Source organism: Sparus aurata, chromosome 18, assembly GCF_900880675.1.
Source record: "Sparus aurata chromosome 18, fSpaAur1.1, whole genome shotgun sequence".
NCBI classification, from domain to species: Eukaryota; Metazoa; Chordata; class Actinopteri; order Spariformes; family Sparidae; genus Sparus; species Sparus aurata.
The window spans coordinates 5,786,900-5,805,916 of NC_044204.1; the positions used below are offsets into that span (position 1 = coordinate 5,786,900).

Here is a 19,017-nt window from a genome sequence, read left to right on the forward strand (position 1 = left end):
AAAGTGCATTTTTGGAACATTCAAGGATGTTAAGATTTTATAGTAGGTATCCTAGACTAAAAGTATGAACCTGAAAATGAGCCTGACCTTTAACACCTCACAAAAAAATATATCAATATGTCAAAAAACAAGTATTTTCTGATCCGCCTGCAATGGGTTTTTTTTAGGATCACCCACTGGTTTCTGTACTACCATATCGAATCGCCTTGAGTTTGGCATTAAATAAATAAAGTGCTGTAGATAATTTGTAATTGGTGAAGAAGCATGTTAGCATATTACAACACAATATACTGAACATAATTAATTGTTTGCTGTGTATCTTTTTTGCCAGGAACTCTTCAAGCTATTCTTGGTAGTTAGTCTACTAGGCACGATCAGTGATATTAAATACGTTTCCTTGTGTACCTAACCATTAAGAAAGAGTGCTTTTGGCAGCCTGTTTGAAAAGTTTAATGGACAGCATAGATGTTATCATGCCTCAAGTTGAACTTTCCGCATCACCTCCAGAGCAAGAAACACTTTATCGCCTTTCCTCTCCATCTCCTCCATTTTCATGTGTTTTTCTTGGCTTGATTAAAAAAGTCAGTTTGGGATTTGACGATAATAAAATATACACATATATGTATGCACACTGGAAGTGAGATGGAGTGTGATTTTGCTCACTTCATCCTTTAGGGGAGTTTTCAATCATGTACCAATCAACGCAGGTGCCATCCCCCTGTAAATGTAATTTCCGAGAGGCAACAAGCCGTGAAAGAGAGTATAATCACTTCTGCTATCGTCACTTCTCTACAGACGACTTGATCCCTTCACCTTTCAGTATGGAGGACTGACACTGCAGAAATCTAAATAAATGAAGAAGTAAGCAACTGCCCCATTCAATAAGTATGTCATTAAAGGCACCAAAAAATGTTGAATTGATTTGTAAAATGTGACATAAATTGATATTTCTGCTTTAATTTGCCTCTGAATGTAGTTACCTTTGTATTAATACAACTATTACTGAAACAAAATACATAGATAAATACGTTTCAGGAAAAAGACTGGACGAAAATGCAAAGGTAATATATAACAATAGATACAAAAATAACAAATACATGTCAAAAAGAAATCAACAAATAAATAAAATTAAATGTGAAAGTGCATAAGTAGTTAAATGAATACAAGGTTCAACAAACCAAAAGCAGACTAAAGGAGAAACATTAATTTATCTCACATTTATAAGTAATTTCATGCTTGTTTTTTTTTAAATTTGATTATTGTTTTTTCATTCATAATAACATTGTAAACGCCCATAGTTTCACATATGTTATTTTTCGGGGTTTGGTTAAATAGTGAAATACATTTCAAAACGAGGTGAACTGGTTAAGTTAGTCTTAACTCTTGGTTGACGGTGCTGGGGGATGGGTAATGTGTTGGTTCCCGAGTGTCAAATAAACAAATGGACAAGAAGAGGTCAAAGCCATCAGGTGCCAAGAGAAAAGAAGAAGAGGAGAAACGAGCAAAAGATAAAGTTATGGAGCCATGTCATCTACTCTATGATCAGGAGTATGATCATACATGTAATGAAATGAAAAGACCTTAATTAGTATAGGCTAACTTGTCAGCCTCTTGCTACACTGCTGGCTATAATAGTAGATGACGACAGCATCCATTTTCAGTCCAACTGACTAGCACACATTATATCTAATTAATTTCACCACAGTAATGTGTATGTAACACAACATGACTAGCTCACATACTATTTGGTAAACGTCAAAAGACGGATATTGCACTGATATTTCGTGATATAGCTTTCTGAGTCATTTGGAGTGTCATGTATATAATTAGCCATTAATCAAGGAGGTTGTGTTATTTATTTGTTTGCTTTTCTAAAAGTTGGATAAATTATGCTTAATAACAGGTTTATTTAATTGTGCTATTCATGCATCGATCATATATGTTGTGTTTTAATGCAAATGCAGGGGCACTTTTTAAATATTTTGGAGCACCCTCTGCCACTAGCCAGGACGAGGAGCCATCTACCTCTGCAGCCACACATGTCTCCACAAATGCTGTCTGATCCTGAGGATGAAGACCCATTTACCTCTACTGCTCCCCAGCAAGACTCTTCAGGTGAGTTTGTGTGCACATATGTCTGTGAGTTTGTTTGTGCGTGTGTATGCGCGTTTGTTGTGTGTGTGTGTGTGTGTGTGTGCATCTCTGCAAAGCATTTATCAGACAGTTATAATGTTGTTATTAGTGGGTGTGTGTGATGCTCCACCACTATAAACGCCATGAATAATGTGTGTATACTAATGCACTTGAGCTCTCCATTAGGAATACCTGGAGCAGACTGAGGATGAGCCTCTGTCAACTGACCCTGCTAACTGGCCTTCAATTCTGACTGTGAGAATTCAGACACAATTGGTTTCCAGGGGACCAAATCAGGTACCATCTGACTTTGTATTCCCTAGAAACGACATTGACGGAAGAAGTTGCCACCATCAATACTTCAGTATTGAGGGGGCGCTGGAGGTGACGTTAGCCAAGGGCGTCATGAAAGCTAGGACAGCCACTGCATTTCATAGCTAAACATATGCTGAAGTAGTTGCTGAACCAAAGTACAAGTTTTCCCCATAAGAATGAATGGGAAAACACCTCCAAAACTCCTGCAAGTCTAGAAAAAGTCTAATGGCTATGGCCAAAATATTTTGCTGAACTCTGTGATGTGTTTTTTTTATTTCTGTAGAATGAAAAATCAGGGTGCTAGCGTGAGAGACAAAACTGGTACCGTCTGCTGTCCTCCAGAACTTTAGCCCAAATTAACATTGTGGCTTAAGGGGAGTTGGGAGTTGAAGGAGTGATTGTCAAAGTGCCAAAAGTGTGAGTCCTACACCTGAACTAAGACCATCAGCTGGATGCCTCTTGTATTCACATCCAAATAAGGAAAGCATTTTCTTGGGATGTGCTTTTATAAATCTTAATATAAACCACACTTCTCCAAGCTAAATGTCACTTTGATACCGGATTCTCTCCAATTTCCTAGTCAATGCTGCCCCCTGGTGGAAAAATAAAGTCACTGCGTTTACAAGTGCATACAGTAGAGTATGCAAATCTCATAACATAAACCAGTGTGACTGCGACAGTTCTACATTTTCTGACATGATTAAACATGTGATATCTTTCTTTCCTTATACTTTCTGTTAAATCAAATATTGATAAAGTTTGCCTACTTAGTAACCAGCAAAGTATTTCAACATTCCTCCTTCGCAATTGAGATCTCACAACAACACCAGCTCTTCATGGTGCAATAAAAACGTACATTAGACATTAGAGTTAGAAATGCTCTCTGTACACACAGGCTTCTATTATTTCTTAAAGATGTTCTTAACTGTCAATAAGTCACCTATTCAACATTTAATTACAGTATGTGTGTAAGTGGAGGAGCCTGCATGCTCAAACTTACTCGTCAGCACATTGAGTTCACACTTGCCGTATGAAATGTGCTATATAGATAAATTTGACTTGACTTGACTTGACACATAGAGCTGGAAAAAAAGTTTTCTTTAGAAATACCAGTTATTCTTCTGTTGCCTCGGTGAGAGATGAGGATGAAGGGAAGGAAGGGCAGTGAGGAGATGGGTGCAGGAAATAAAGATGGGCCCAAACAGTTATAATCTGTAAACTCTTATCTCCTTTATACGTTTACAGAGAGCCTGATTGGTTATTGACTAAGGCATCAGGGTACAGGTGGAGCATCTAAGGATCTTCTTACACCTAAAAAAAAGCTCAATATTTTGTGTTTTGCCACGTAGGGTCCACTATTGTTTGGTGTAGCAACGGACGTGATGAAAGAATACCAGGATGAAGTACAGTTTAAATCAAAGTCTAATATTATCCACTGTTTCATGAAACAGTGGATATTGGCCATGAGCCAAAGCAGGCCTTTGTGTATAATTTAAACAAAGGTGGGCCGTCACGTCGGCTTACTTTGATAACAGCCTTTTTAAAAATATCTTAAGAATTTTTCGCTCCGCTTTCCTTGCCTTGGGCTCTGGATTTTCATGAATGTTGCTCACCTTGTAGCTCAAGTATGAAAAAAAAAGGTCTTTCTGCCCTGTGAGGTCTGTTCTCAGCAGACCTACAGCTATCAGAGCAGCACTATCCACAGCACAAGGTGTTGTAATCATTGTGTCTGAACCAAAGATGAAAAATTGAGATACAACAGAAAATAGTCTGCTGATCTTCACATTCACGTGATTTCACAGTTCAGTTTGTTTGTCAAAAGTTGAACAAGTAGAAAGTGCCAGACTCAATGTCAGTTTCCTAAAGAACTCCCATTAGTGTTGAGCAATGGCCCAGGAAGTGTTTAGTTGTGGATGAGGAGAGAAGAGGAGGAGAGGTATAGAAACCAGTTTGAATAATTCCCTCTGGATATTGTAAGTTGGAGCAGGGCAGAGATGAGGTCACGGCCTCCTGGGAACTACTGATAAAGATGTCTTGGCTATTTTGTCTTGATGATGTTTTATTTTGAATTTAGGAGACTCAACTACTGACTGAACCCCTCGAGGATTCTCAGGCTCCAGATAAAAGTCAATGCAGGTTTCAAGGTGAATGTTTCTATTGTCCTCTGTAATTTGTCACCAGGGGAAAGTCTTAATGAGAGGCAAAGGGTAAGAACAAGAGTACATTGTGGTTTATATTAAGTCTTTGAACGTATTGTTGCTCATGAGAGAGAAGGTGAGTCATGTGACTGTGTTTTAAAGACGACAAGAGATAGCATTACTCAATTGTTAATTCAAAATGTAAAAATCAGTTTATTCCAATGTGAGCCAAAGCTAGATCTCCACATATGAGATTACAGAACAACAAATCTTATGTTTGCATTCAAACTTTAGATTCAGCTTTGACGAAAATGATTAAACATCCCCCAAAACCAAGACTGAGAAGTATTCCAACATATAACATAAGATTTATTGAACATAATCTGTACATTAAGATAAATTACTATGTTTTTTTCCACCTCAAAGCATGTCAATGGTCTAAGATAAGAAGCATCAACAGAAAAGAGTCGAGAGTAAATGAACAATTTGTTTAAGAAGGAAATAAGGATTGGATTGGAAATGGATTTTGAAGTATTTTACTTAATCAAAAGCAAAGGGTACATACACTTCAGTTTAACCCTTGACTGAACATTTCCTCACAACAGATCTATCAGTTCCTGAAGTTCATCCTACTTTCTTCTAAAATCCGATAGGACACATACAATGCACTTTTACAGTGTTTATCTGCAGCAAATCAAAGCCATTATTCCTCTTTATCTGATCTCTTTAAAAGCAGCTATACATATATATCACTACCATTTCACTACAGAAATAACAGTAGAGAAAAGAAGCTATACATTATACATTGTCTCATACATTGCAAACCAACAAATCATTGGGTCTGGGCAACAGGAAGAAATGGGAAATGGGTCTGAAAAAATCATTGCAAAGCTCTGATACCATGAATAATGCATCGAATTGAATACAAGGCCACGGCTCAGGCTCACTTCAAAGTTTGCCCGTATGCCACAAGTCATATTGCTACAAAAAATTCCCCTGTGACCCAAAGAGCTTTTTCCCCATACACCTCCATTATAAGCGACATTTGTAAAATTGTTGGCAGGACAACTCCAACTGCAAACAAGGTCAATTATGACTTATTGTAAATGGATGTTTTATATTTTTGAAACAGCCAAGAAAGGCGTTTATAAAAAATCATCATCATCAAAATGTAAAAATGTATGGGGAGATTGAGACCTTGAGGGCCAGTGAGGAAACTATACTGGGCGTATTGAGTGGGCAACATAACCTGGAAGTAAACCTGGAAGCTAGAAAACTTTTTGGCATAACGTGTCAGGTGAGCCATTCGCAGTGGACTGAACGGGCGCCATCCCTGGGCTCACTATGAAGGTCAATTTAAATGTGCAATCTGTAAGAGTTTTTGGTTAAAAACATTCAAAATTAACTAAAAAAAATATCAGTTTTGACGTTAAAACAAATATAACTTGCGTTGCAGAGATATCTACTGAAGTTAGCATGCCAACTCGCTAGCCTCGGCTTGTCCCATTGGTGACATGTGGCCAATTCTTAAATACTGCACCTTTAAAATTCATGCCTGACACAGAAGTGCAATTAGAGATGACTGCAAGTGATGAAGTTATTGATTGAGAGTGCACTCAAACTCAAATCCTGAGTTCATCTTCCATTAAACAAGAACATGAGTTTTGACTTTGCAGTGACATGTTACAGCTGGATGGGTTGTGGCAGTTTCCCTGAGCTCCAATTCAAAAGGCTTGTTAGCTAAACTGTTAAGGCAGTTACTATAGAGGGTGGGGTTTAATAGTTGTAAAGAAAGTGCAAGTCATTTCTGTTAGAACAACATTCCAGCACAACAGTTTGATTGTCAGAAGCGTTGTGCAAGTACACAGAGTTGCATTCAGTTGGTGACAGTTAAACTAATCTATATTTGTGTAGTTGCATGCAAACCGGATCTATGGGCTTGAAATGGGAAATACCTGCACACACAGTCTGTTAGTTAGGCACATACTGTATTCTTCATGTTTCATTTCCCAAAGACAATATGGCATATGTTGAAACACACACTTAAACACATGTTCAGCATAATCTAGAGCATTATCTACACAGTAAAAAACAAAAATAAGTATACCAACATTTTGCATACATCTTCGATACAACAATATGGGATAAATGAACCTTGGAATGCTCTGACCACCAGGATTTTTGAGTAGTTTTGTTGCAGTTTCACATGATTGTATCATTCTCAACAACTGAAGCAGTGTAGAGCTTGTCGAGTGCAAATCAAGTCTCCCTGAAGCCCCCACATTCAGTTATTTACTACCCCGTCTTGTAGCCTCTTGTAACAATTCCGTAAGCGGCACATAAATAATGTTATATTTGGTTACAAAGAGACCTAAAGCTAGTTAATCCCCAGCAGGTATCATCATCTCTTGAGGTTTTTGTGTTAAAGAGAAAACTCATGTTCAAACTTCATGCCAGTCAGGGGATCAGATTTTAATATCACACATATTTATCGACTGGATCATTTGAGTATCCTTCACCAAGATAAACAGATTTAATCGTCTGTGAAGTCCTCCAGCAAAACCTGTCTTCCAGCTCTAGAAGGCCTCATGTTGTTTTAGAGCACACAGCCTACCTGGCACCCTCCGGCAGCAAAGGAACGGTTGCCCTGTGTAATTTTTCTTGTAGACAAACAAAAAGTATTTTTCAAATGCACGTTAAGTATTCTTGGAGGGAAAAAAAAAAAGTTCATAGCCTTCCTCAAAAATCATTGCGAAGCCAATCTTTTGAACATATCGTATTAGTTGTTTAATTGTTTACAACCATACTTACTGACTAGCTGTCTTCATCTTTTGTCGGTATTTCTGCTGCATTTTTAACACATTACTACAGATGAAATCAATGGAATAATGTGAAACCACTGGCAGGACTATCTGTTGCCTCATCAATGCACGTGACAGACAGATCAGAAAACCCATTCAAAATGAAAACTGTGCCTCCATAGCACCACTACAGGTCAAAAACTCCCTTAGGGAACCTTGAGAACACAAGCACATTCTCATGTAGCCAACTCCAAGCAGTTTGGCAATATACAAATAAAGAAATACTAGTAAACTTAATTACTCTCACTTATAATAAACTGCAAATGTAAATCTCACATGACACTCACTGCAGAACAGTTTTTAACTTAGACTTTGGCCCCATTTATTACTCAGCTACTGTATTTACTGAGCTATAGCACCAGCGGCTTAAGCTATGTCAGTTATGTTGTCGCCTTTAGCAAACATGGATTGAGGATAGTTTTTTAAAGCACTTCATCAAAGTGACACATCCAGCACAGGCCTGCTGGGCTGTAAAATACACCATAGCCTCAAAAGCAGAGATTTGTTCCAAAATGAGATTGTTCCCTTTAAAAACATGACATTTGTTCTTTTTTAAATAACAGATGAAACCTAAAGTTAAGGTAACAAAAAGACTGTAGATCACAGGTTTAATCTTTGGTAGAAATTGTCCAGTTGTAAAATTAAAACATTGCTGACGTTCATGTCTACAAGGACCTGATATGAAAACATTTAAAACATACATTTGTGCAGCATAGGCGTCACTAAAGGCAGTGCAGATACATGAGAGCTGCAAAATGGAACTCAGGCACAATATTGATCGTCTACTTCAGTAAAGCACTCTCACCCATTATGCCTTGGGCAATCTTTTTACATTTTTCATTTACTGCTTTATGGTTTTGTCAACATGCCTTTCCCACAGGAAAAATCTACTTTTCCCTCGATTATCACCGATATTACAGAAAACAACAACAACTACCCGAAATTGCAGTACATAAATGTTCAGTCATGTGACTTAAAAGAGTACTGCAGGGATGATGTGTTTTAGAAGGCTTACCTAGAAGTTACCCTGGTTCCCCTGACAAAAGTTGCAAGGGATTCTTTTCAATTGGATTTTGGATTATTGTAAAAATATGGTCTTTGGTAGACACAAGTTTATGAAAGCTTTTGGAGTGTAAATGCAATTGCCACAGATATAGAGCTAAAGTCAGGCTATAAAACCACTACATAGCAGTTGCAGAACTTCAACGTCACCACCACCACCAGTCTTACTACACTATACTGTACACACTTAATTACAAACTGATCAATTTACATGTTGTGAAGAAGGACCGGTGAGTGGATGAGTCTCTGTTTTGTGTGGTGACGTTTAATATTCCCTGACAACCTTATTTACATATTAGACATATTTTTTGGAACAAAAAGGGAAACATCTCCAAAGCTTGTGTTAACCATTGACTGTATTTCAGGCATTTAACCAAAAACCTATTCAGAAAACTCACGACTTAAAAACGAGAGAATCAGATGTGCAAAAATGCAACCTAACCTCTATATAATAGCAGAATCCAAACTTTAACACCACCTTTTAAAAAATGTACTGTGTTATACAGTAGATTTAGAAAAATAATCAGCACTGTGTACTGTACTCTACATTAGTGAAGTAAAGATATAGCCATTGTGAAGTATTAGGTACTTCGAATCCATTTCAATAAGGAGGACTTTTTACACACTGAACTAGTATTAAATAGAGGATTGTCTGCAGCAGTTATGAATGAAAGCTGCATGATAACTGCATAGCAAGGCACATAGGTAACAATGGATTGTTCTTTATACGTTATTTAAGATATAAACTGCATACATGTAAACAGATTATCTCTTTAGCATTTCTTGTCATAATCTCCATTAGGAGTTGGGAGGCTTTGGATGGAGTAGATGGCATCTGCAATGGTGAAGTATATCATTTTGTTGTCATCTCCTCCATCACATCCTTTTTGGTCAGGGTAGTATCCTCCTCTTTCCAGATCATCCAGTACAGAGGCACTACACTGAGCCAGGACAACCTTGATCCCCAGTTCTCCATAATCTTTGCGCACCTCTTTCAAAGCATTCACTCCAGCAGTATCTAGAAACAAGATGGAGCTGCAGTCGATCACCAAGCTGCGTATACTACGGGAGGAATTCATCAAGGTTACAGTGGCACCAGCTTCTACCTCCTCCTCTTTACCTGCAGCCTCTTTCTCCTCTGACTTCATATTTTGGACTTCCTCAGTCTCTCCCTGCTGTTTGTTCTTCTTTTGGAACTTAATACGCCGGGTTTTCTCCTTCACAGGATCGAGCCCAGCACACCTGTAGAGAGACTTTTTGAATAAGCTCTGGTTGGCATAATATATTGGAGCATCATATCTGAAGACAGCCACTCCGGGGTGTGTTCGAAGGCCACGGTAAGATGACAGGTCCTCATAATGCTCCCTGTTTGTAGCCCGGCCAAGCTCCAGGACCTGGGCTTGCTGGGTTCGGCCCAGGACGCAGAAGGCCGACACCAAAACCCCCACGAGGAGACCCAGCTCTGTGTTGACTAGCGCTGAGGTAGCCATGGTGATTAACCAGATGGAGGCATCAACACGGTTGACACGCCACATACGGGGAACATCAGTAAACTTTTTTAAAGCTCCACGGAGGTTAACCAAAATGATGACGGCTAATACACATCTGGATAGAAAAAGATAGACAGAAAACAAGAAAAGACAAAGGTTAGGAGTGTAATGGGGTGTTATTCATGGAAGAATGCAACTGAAAAAGTGCTCTGAAGAGTGAAAGCTATTTCAAAGTTCCCATGAAATGGCTAGTGGAGTGCAATTAGCTTCAGGACAGTTTTGTGTTCCCTGTAAGAACAGGCTGCTAGGGAGGGATACTGATTTGCATTTACACTAGCCAATAATGATGCGCCACAGAGCTAGCAGTCCAGTTGGACTGGCAGCTTTTCTTGTTGTGCTATCTAGCCAATGGCAGCTACATTTAGCAACAAAGCTAGTGGCATAAGCACATCAGGAAACTCCATAAATCCAAGTTAATACTTTCGTTGGCCTCCTTCCTTCACGGAAGCTGCTTATGGCCCTGGTCCAGATGAGTTCATTGGAAGGCTGCTGGTTAGCAGTAGTAAGCTTTCTCCATAAAATATGATCCAGTTTCACCCAATTCAGTGGATAAAGTTTTAAAGTTGTGTTTTTGTAAAGAAATCTGCATGGCCCAGCCCCCAGAAATACTGCTCATGAAAATTAGTAAAGCTTTTATTGGATGCGTAATTGGTATGAAAGTGCAGGATGAGTTATCAACATTTGTTATCATTTTCCATTGTTGGGCCTGATAATGCTGTACAAATGAGATCTAGAGCATGACATACGTGATAAAAAAAACATTTAAACGTCAATTTTGACTTCATTGGAACTTGGAAAAGACAAGTCACTCATATTTGCATCTGACTTCCTGCATTTGGCTTTAAGGTTTTGAAATTGCCAATGATCAATCTTCAGTTTTTAATCTCAGATTTCCGAAGGTGAGAATTTAACAGGAGCAGATAAAATCAGCTCAAGAAAGCAAAGAGCTGCACAAATAAAGAAAGTCAGGGGACAATGATAGAGATGAGGAACAAAGACAGAACATAATCTGGCCTCAACAGATGTGTAAAAATATTGATGAAAACGTTTCATGGTGTCTGTGTGTTTGTCAACACACCAGCATTTTAGTGAATCAATACCAATCAGCAGCAGCAATCACAGTAGACTGATCAAGGCTCACACAAGATCCAAAGAGTCCCCTAATAGATGAAAACTGCTGTGTACCTCTATTGTCAACAACTATTTTTTTTTTAATGAATTCATATTTCAGCTCTTTTCTGCTCCTTTAACTAACAAAGCTTCTACACAGCGGTAACCAACAGCGTCAGCATCAACCCTGAACTGCAACCATAGGTTATCTGTATTTGTCTACGCTGAAAGCACTTTTCATGGTAAACAAGATAAGAACTGCATGCAGATTTTAAGCACCCGAGATACTTGAAAGAAAACCCTTGAACTTGGATCTGGCTGTACTTCAGATAAAATGTGATTGTCATGCTGATGTGTTAAATCCATGTGCAAATGTATCGATTAAATGTTGTTGACAGCTATTAAATACTGGCCAATTATTTCTCTAATCCACTAATTGTTTAGACTAATTTCCTTTAGAAAAAAGGGGGGAAAAGGAGCTACTCAAATGTGCATATTTTTCTTTTTCTTTTTCTTTTTTTTTTACTCCTCCACAACTTGTAAACTAGATATGTTTGAGTTATGGACTAAACATGACATGTGAGGCTTTAAAAAGAACTCCATTTATCACCATGTTCAGAAATTTTATAGATACTCAACCGTGAAAACTATTGCCATGAGCAGACCTACTTGGAATTTAAATTTGGATCTTTTGTTTATATCTAATGTTGATCGAGAGTGTGTCTTGAATTAAGTGCTATGCAAAAACATTTTTAGTGGAATACCCAGAAATTTTAGCAAGTTAAAATTTCTGTATTGACATGTTTTCGACAGATAAAAGCTCTGCTTGATTTAATCGATTAAAATAAAAACTACCAAAGCTTTGTCGAACTATGTATAAACCTGGGGACAAAAATTGTGTGTTAAAAAATGTGCAAGGATCTCGTGTAGCAGATAAATACTGCATCTGGTGTGAGAATCTTAATCTAGCCACGTAGAACAGTCTGAATGCCCTGACCAGAGTTTGCTGATGTGTTATTTTTAGGAAATGGTTAAAGCTTTGAGGTCTAACAGTTCCCAGTTAGCCACATGTCAATTATTCAGTTACTAAATCTGCAACTCCCAATCTGCGATTGTATGTTTTGTCTTGTTTATTATATATTATCTAAAATCACAAGAGGAACAATTGAGGAAGACCCTTAAATCAATTACTAATTAAGATTTTGGTATGCTTACTTCTGAAGGGAATAGAAGAGCGGCGCGATAACAAGCAGGACCAGCAGCAAGACCAGTGCTGTGACCAGCCCAGACATCTGAGTCTGGCACCCTGTTGACTCCTTGACGAGGGTCTTTGTAAGTGCAGCGCTGGTGGTGAAGCAGCGGAAGAAAGAGGGCAGGATGTTGCAGAAGCCGATGGCGTACATCTCCTGGTTGGCATCCACCGTGTAGCCGTGTTTCTTGGCAAACATCTCCGACAGGGAGACAGTGATGGCAAATCCAACGATGGCGATGGAGAAAGCATCAACAGCCACATTGGGGATCAGTGACCACATGGGCAGCTGGGGAGGGAGAAAGCCTGTGGGGATATCACCAGCAACGCCCGACCCATAATCTGTGTTGAAGTGGCCGAAGTGAGAAGCCAGTGTTGCAATTATGACCACGAAGAGCTCAAAGGGAATTGGAGCCTGGGTAAGGCCGTAAAAGAAAGACATAATACACAGCATTCAGATGGAAAGCCATTTTGTTCATCTTTACCACTATTTTGTTGCCTGTCTGCACAAAAGCTGTAAACCTGCAAAACTTACATTTATATTTGAGCTAACCATTTTTCCCATTCATCCACTTACCTTTAGCTTGGCTTTAAAGCGATCATTAATCTCTTTGGTAGGTATCAGTATCAGCAAACACACCAAACTGGTCACTAGGTCACATATGTTGGTGTTTCCCAGGTTAGCGAACAGGCTGTACCAGGTCTTAAACAGAGTGAACCAGCCCTGGGGTCTGGGGATCTTCAGCCCCAGAAGGTATTTAATCTGTGACGTGAGGATAGTTAGGGAGGCTCCTGTAGCAAAACCACTGAGGAGGGAGTCTGAGAGGTAGACAGAGACAAAGCCGACCTGGAAAAGGCCCATTAGAACCTGAAAGAGGAAGAAAAGCATGAGAAGGTTTCTATGCTCAAATCAACGACTCTGGTCTGCTAGAAGAACTAGAGGCAATGAAGCTCGACTGCTGCCTTGCCTCGCATTGCCTGTGTCTCAGCCAAAAAGCGACACATGAATACACATTAAAGACTACAGATGGACAACTAGCAATTTGTTGATGTTAACTCTGGCTTTAGGAAACAATGGACTGACATGTTTAGCGCCTTTGGATATTTTATGGACCACCTAATAAATGAATCAACAAAATAACCAACACATTATTAACAGTGAAAGTAATCATTAGTTGCAGCCCTCGTTAGCTTGAAGCCATTTCATTACAATAATATGTGATACTATTTGGCTGTCTAGTGTATGATATTACCCCTGCTCACTTACCTGGTAAACCCCAGCAATGAAGGTAACTGTAGCTCCGACTGTGATTGCATAGCAGCTTCTGTCACAACCAACAGCAACACTGATGTTCCCCTGGCCAGCCAGCAGGATTGCACTGTCGTTACCACTGATGCTGCTGCTGCTGCTTTCTGTGAGGTATCCTGCCAAAGCTAACTCCCTATCAACAACCTGACCTACAAGCAGGCAGAGCACCCCAAAGATCCCCACTGAGATGTGTCTCGAGGTGCCTAAGAGGGCATAGATGATGGAGGAGAAGAAAGATGTATAGAGACCATATATGGGGTCCTGACTGGCCAATAAGGAGTAGGCTATGGACTGGGGGACCAAAAGGATTCCGACAATTAGTCCTGACATGACATCGCCCAGCAGCCAGTCCCTTAGCTGGTAGCGGGGCAGCCATCTTAGAATCGGGAAAAAGCCCAGTATTTTGGATTTAGCTTTCTTTGGGGTGCATGAGCAGTGTTTTTTGAGCCGATGGGACACCATGGATTTGAAGTTTTTGGTTTCCTTCTCCACTCTTTCCAGAGTGAGAGGCCGCTGCTGGTTGCCATCTGCGTCATCCTCTGCTGTTGCACAGTGGCTGTCACCATGATTCATGATCGAGCCCTTATCTGTAATGATTAGAAGAACAAGAGTTCTGTTAAGCCAATTAGCCATTACAACCTAATCTCAAACAACAACTGATGACAACTGGAGTAATAATGACTTCAAAAAATATGTATAGGCATACTCCTCTACACCTCAACCACAGCAACACCCACATGACACTTGAGAAGCAATGCAGAGTGAAGTGGAGAGTGAGGAGAAGCACTATTAGATGTCAGGTCAGTGGGCGTGGACCTAACTGCATGACTTTCGCAGATGCTGATGTTACATCACAATGCTGATAAGATACTTCCCCTTATTCATTCAATTCAGCTTAAGCTTTTAGTGACCCTGAGACAGAAAACTAGGGCCTAAGTGGTAACAACCAGTACTGCTATACCCACCAAAATGAGGACATGACAAGCAGGAGTCTAAGAAAAATGACAATACACTAAACCTTCAACAATTGGGGTTATTTTTAAATACAGGCTAAAGCTACCTAATGTCTTTTTTTTTTTTTTAAATGGTGACTTACTCAAACTTTATGGAAGGGCCAGGCAATATATCAACATCAAATCTTTATCATGACATTAAAATATATAGTTTTATAATTTGGATACTGTTTTAAAAGGATATAGCATCAGTGCTGTCTTTACCTTGTTTTAAAAGGTGCATTACAGTAAAGTGATGTAATATTCTGAACTAATCGAATACCTGCCTTTACCCACTTTCTCTCCATATCTGACAACTGGAAGGAGGGAGGTCAATGGTCCATGATGAATTCACTTATCACTCAAACCAAAACGAGACAAGAATTAGCTAGCAAGTGTGCTGTTTCTTAACCTTGGTTCAGTGGTTGTCTGGTGTTCATTGGTGTGTGTGTGTGTGTGTGTGTGTGTGTGTGTGTGTGTGTGTGTGTTTCTTGTGATTGCCTTGTAAAGCAAACAGCCAGCAGCAGAGCTGATACAGCGCATTGTGAGTTCTAATTACCAGTGCAAACACACCGACCTCTTGGACAGCTGCAGTGTCTCTGGGATAGTTAAGCCGAGTGGACAGGCTGGGTGTCTGCAGGGTGACGCTGTGGATACCCAGCCTGTCTGCTCAGCCTAACCCAGAGACACTTTAACAGCAAAGAGTGGCTCCAGAAGCTGAGTGACCCTGGGAAGAGCAGCAATTGACTAAAAAGATGGCCAAATAGGTTGGCGTGTTTATTTGGGAAGCTACAGCTCATAAACCCACCACATCCGAACCGCAAGAAAAACAGACTTGACCAACTGGAGGTGGAGTACAGTGTGATTTCCCAAATCCCTACAATATTGTCACAATATCAATAGAGGTTTTTTGTTAAATATAGAGATACTGGATTGTGATGCTCAGTCCTAGCATTTATGGAGTGCTGTCGAGGAGATTTCAATATATGTTGTGTATGGCAATATGGCTAAAAACACAGCACAATTCGCCCCCATTTTTACAAGCAAATGCAGCAGCAAGCCTATCTTCTTCCCCCAGAGCGTTCTGTAAGTCCTTAAAGTCTGGGTAAAACTAAGCTTTATCTGACTGAAAAGTAATTTTTTATGGCATGTGAAGAGTGTGAAAATGTCCTTATATCACGAAACAAATATGAAACAAACTGCTTGTGAAGAATTGCTTGTTTAGCACAGGAGGTGTGAAAACCAAACTATCACCTATAGATAACACATCACAAACTCTTCACCCTCCGAACCGAGCTTCCTCTCTGCAGACATGGTATTTAAAGTAGTCTCAAAATAATAACGGTAACAGGATTACAGTAATTTAAGGAGGACTCGTGTGTAATAGAGATAATGAGATTACTGTCCGTTCCTACACTCTTTAAATGCTGACCGTGACCAGACTTTCTGTTTGTCTAGCACACACTACAAACATTACTATTCGATATATACAGTCCTAAAAACCCCGCTGAACTACTTAAAAGTCCCCTGATTACTGAACTACTAGCCAACCTAACCCGGTCCAGGGGCTACGAACGTTAGTGAATGGGCACCATTGTAAACAAGTTGTCAACGTGGACAAGAGGTGAAACTTTAGGCGATAACAGTAAACTAACGTAACACCCTGCTCGTCCACGGGAGAAGTAAAGAAGTTATTGTTAAAGTAAAAAGACACTGACCTGAGCTCGACCCAGTTCCGTTTCACAGAGTTAATGTGAGGTTGTGTTCAGACCGCTAACTGTCATTCCGCCTCAAACTCATTTTACACAGCTCTGTCTCCAGCTCCGTGCGTAATGACGTGTCATGGAGCGCACCGCTTGACGTCACATGACTGGCAGAGAAAAAGATGGTCTCTGCGAGAAGATGGTTCACTTGTCGCAAAAAAGGAGACATCGCCCGATACTTATACAACGATAAATAAATGAAGATCACAAGGAGATCCAATTCAGGAGTAAGTTAATGTTTTTGCTGTTGTTATTATTATCATGGCAAAGACTTGTATTTATTTAAGTACAGTACCTAATTGTAAGTTTGAAGTATGGATGTACTTGAGTTTTTACATTTTCAGCTACTTTATACTTCCTCTTCCATTACATTACATTTTTAAGGCAAATATTGTACTTTTTTCCTCGACTGCATTTATGTGATATCTTCAGTTACTAGTTACTTTGCATTTTTTATTCTGAAACAATCTGCATTTACATTTTTCTGTAATCAGTGCAGCAATTACTTTCAGTTATTGAGAGATGTCTTTTTTCCCTACAAAGTGAATCATCTATCCTCTATAAACTGTTCCCATCCTCACAGGAACCCTCGTTGATGAAACAGTAACAGTACATTGACTCAACTACTGTAAAATTGTAGGTAGTTCTACTTTACTAGAACATTTTTTTTTTCCTGCTACTTCATGCATCTATTCCACTTCATGTTGGTGGCTAATATACTTTTATTTACACCGCTACATTTATTTAAAGGAGCACTAAGTGGTTTTGCGGGATGCATTTTAATCAAAAGAGAACCATCTTCATTGAGTGATTTCTTTATGCCCAAATAAACAAACTCTCTTTGTTTTCAAACAACAAACCAACTTTAAAGGATAACGCAATTTCATAATGTCATGCTTTGTTTATATGTGGCGGACCCTGCCACCTTTCCAGCTTCAAACAGTGTTCTAGGGACCTTATTTTCCTCTGAGAACAGCTTCTTTATTCACTTACGGAACAAAAATATATATTTCTGAGATGGTATTATAATAATATTCTTCTCCAAAACTACATAGTGCCCCCTCAATAATCCTTATCTGAGGCAAATCTCCTCATTATCTTACTGTAATAACCACAACGTTTATTACTATATCATACGTTCTTTATTATTATTTTACTGAAATTATATGATGTCTTATTTTGCTAGAAAGTGACTTATCAAGCACCTGTTTTCTGTACCATCCTGGCACTTAATATACAGTGATGGTTTGAAACTGTACATTTACTCAAATACTCTACTTGAGTAACATTGCTCTTAACTTAAGTAGCCTATTTCAATATTCTGTTACTTTCTACTTCTACTCAACTTGAAAATGGCTTGGTACTGAGATCCTCAAAGAAGGCGCAGGACAACTCATCCCAACTCAATCCAATGTTTCATTTGAACTTATTTTTCAGCAGTTGGTTGTTTGGTCATCAGGATGAAAACCTTCAGAAGGTAAAGGACAAATTATACAAAGTATTATTTCCAAACCAACTTCAAACCGCCGAACTCTAAACGAAACTTTTTAAATATGTTATATGATTAGAACAGATTTTACAGTGGGCTCTCAAAAATGAAACAAAATTATATCTCTTAATAAAAAGTAAATGAATACATTGTAAACTTACATCAGCAGCATTTGTGCTCAATAAACACACATCAATCATCAAATCATTTTCCAGTTTAACATCATAGCTGCAAATAACACATGAAACAAAACCCAAACTGATCTGCTGCTTGATCTCATCAGTTATACTACACTATAAAGGACTATCAGCAGAACAATCCTGTGTAAATATCAAAATGAAAGTCTTGGTTACCAGTGGCGTCTTTGAGCAGAGCCAAGAGCTGAACCCTGCTCCTCTGTCTCCCTGCTGAGACACATGCAGTGGCTCAAGGTGCTCTCACTTCAATGGTAATGAGCAGCTTGTTCTCTGAGCTAGTGGAGCATCATGGGAACTGTAGTTTGTTTTTTGGTTTCCGCTGTCACCTCAACGTCTGCTGCATGATGGAGGCAGATGTTGGACTTTTTAATCCATTATATTTATAGATAACTTTAATTACTAATTAATTTGCAGATTAGATTGGCATTTAGTTCAATTTAAATGCTGAGCTAGATGATTGGAAAATGCTGAATATCGTATCTGATAATCAGTTCGACCCATTATGATATATACAAACATATAAATGAATATATAACTTGCTTACACTCCTACTTTTGTTACTTAAGTACATTTATTGCTAGAAAAACACTTTTGATACTTAAGTGCATTCATCATATACTTTCATACCTTTGAACACAACAATATTCTGGAATATTCACACAGTCTCTCTACAGACACTCCTGAAAGTCCCTGTAAGTCACTGAACAAGATAAACACTACGCCAGATATCACATTTTTGCCCAAAACAACACATGGGAAAAAAACAGACAGTGGAAAAAAAGCAGCTGCACAGTTATGTTCTGAAAAGATTTATTTTATTATCACCAGGGATTGGACTTCTGTTTTTAC

General features: G+C 39.0%; 1 protein-coding gene across 3 annotated transcripts; it reads right to left on the minus strand.

The window, feature by feature from the left end:
- Positions 1–4,768: 4,768 nt before the first annotated feature.
- slc26a2 (solute carrier family 26 member 2) lies at positions 4,769–18,439 on the minus strand. Of its 3 annotated transcripts, XM_030396977.1 has the most exons (6): positions 18,325–18,439; positions 17,828–17,950; positions 13,686–14,314; positions 12,996–13,286; positions 12,385–12,833; positions 4,769–10,114 (listed from the first exon to the last, which is right to left on the minus strand). In XM_030396977.1, exons 2-6 carry the CDS (start codon positions 17,877–17,879, stop codon positions 9,283–9,285), a joined length of 2,253 nt encoding a protein of 750 aa, XP_030252837.1. In that variant the 5' UTR covers positions 17,880–17,950; positions 18,325–18,439; the 3' UTR covers positions 4,769–9,282. The 3 variants fall into 3 exon arrangements, with proteins under 3 accessions (XP_030252837.1, XP_030252839.1, XP_030252838.1); XM_030396979.1 differs by lacking the exon at positions 18,325–18,439 and having other exon boundaries at positions 17,829–17,950; XM_030396978.1 differs by lacking the exons at positions 17,828–17,950; positions 18,325–18,439 and adding an exon at positions 16,438–16,550.
- Between the last annotated feature and the right edge of the window lie 578 nt (positions 18,440–19,017).

Coding starts and splice junctions, on each gene's coding strand:
- slc26a2 (XM_030396977.1), bottom strand. CDS start 17,879: ATGAGTTGTCCTGCGCCTTCTTTGAGGATCTCAGTACCAAGCCATTTT. Junction 12,834..12,995: donor GCTTTAAAGCCAAGCTAAAG/GTAAGTGGATGA, acceptor GGCCTTACCCAG/GCTCCAATTCCCTTTGAGCT. Junction 10,115..12,384: donor CTCTTCTATTCCCTTCAGAA/GTAAGCATACCA, acceptor TTTTCTATCCAG/ATGTGTATTAGCCGTCATCA.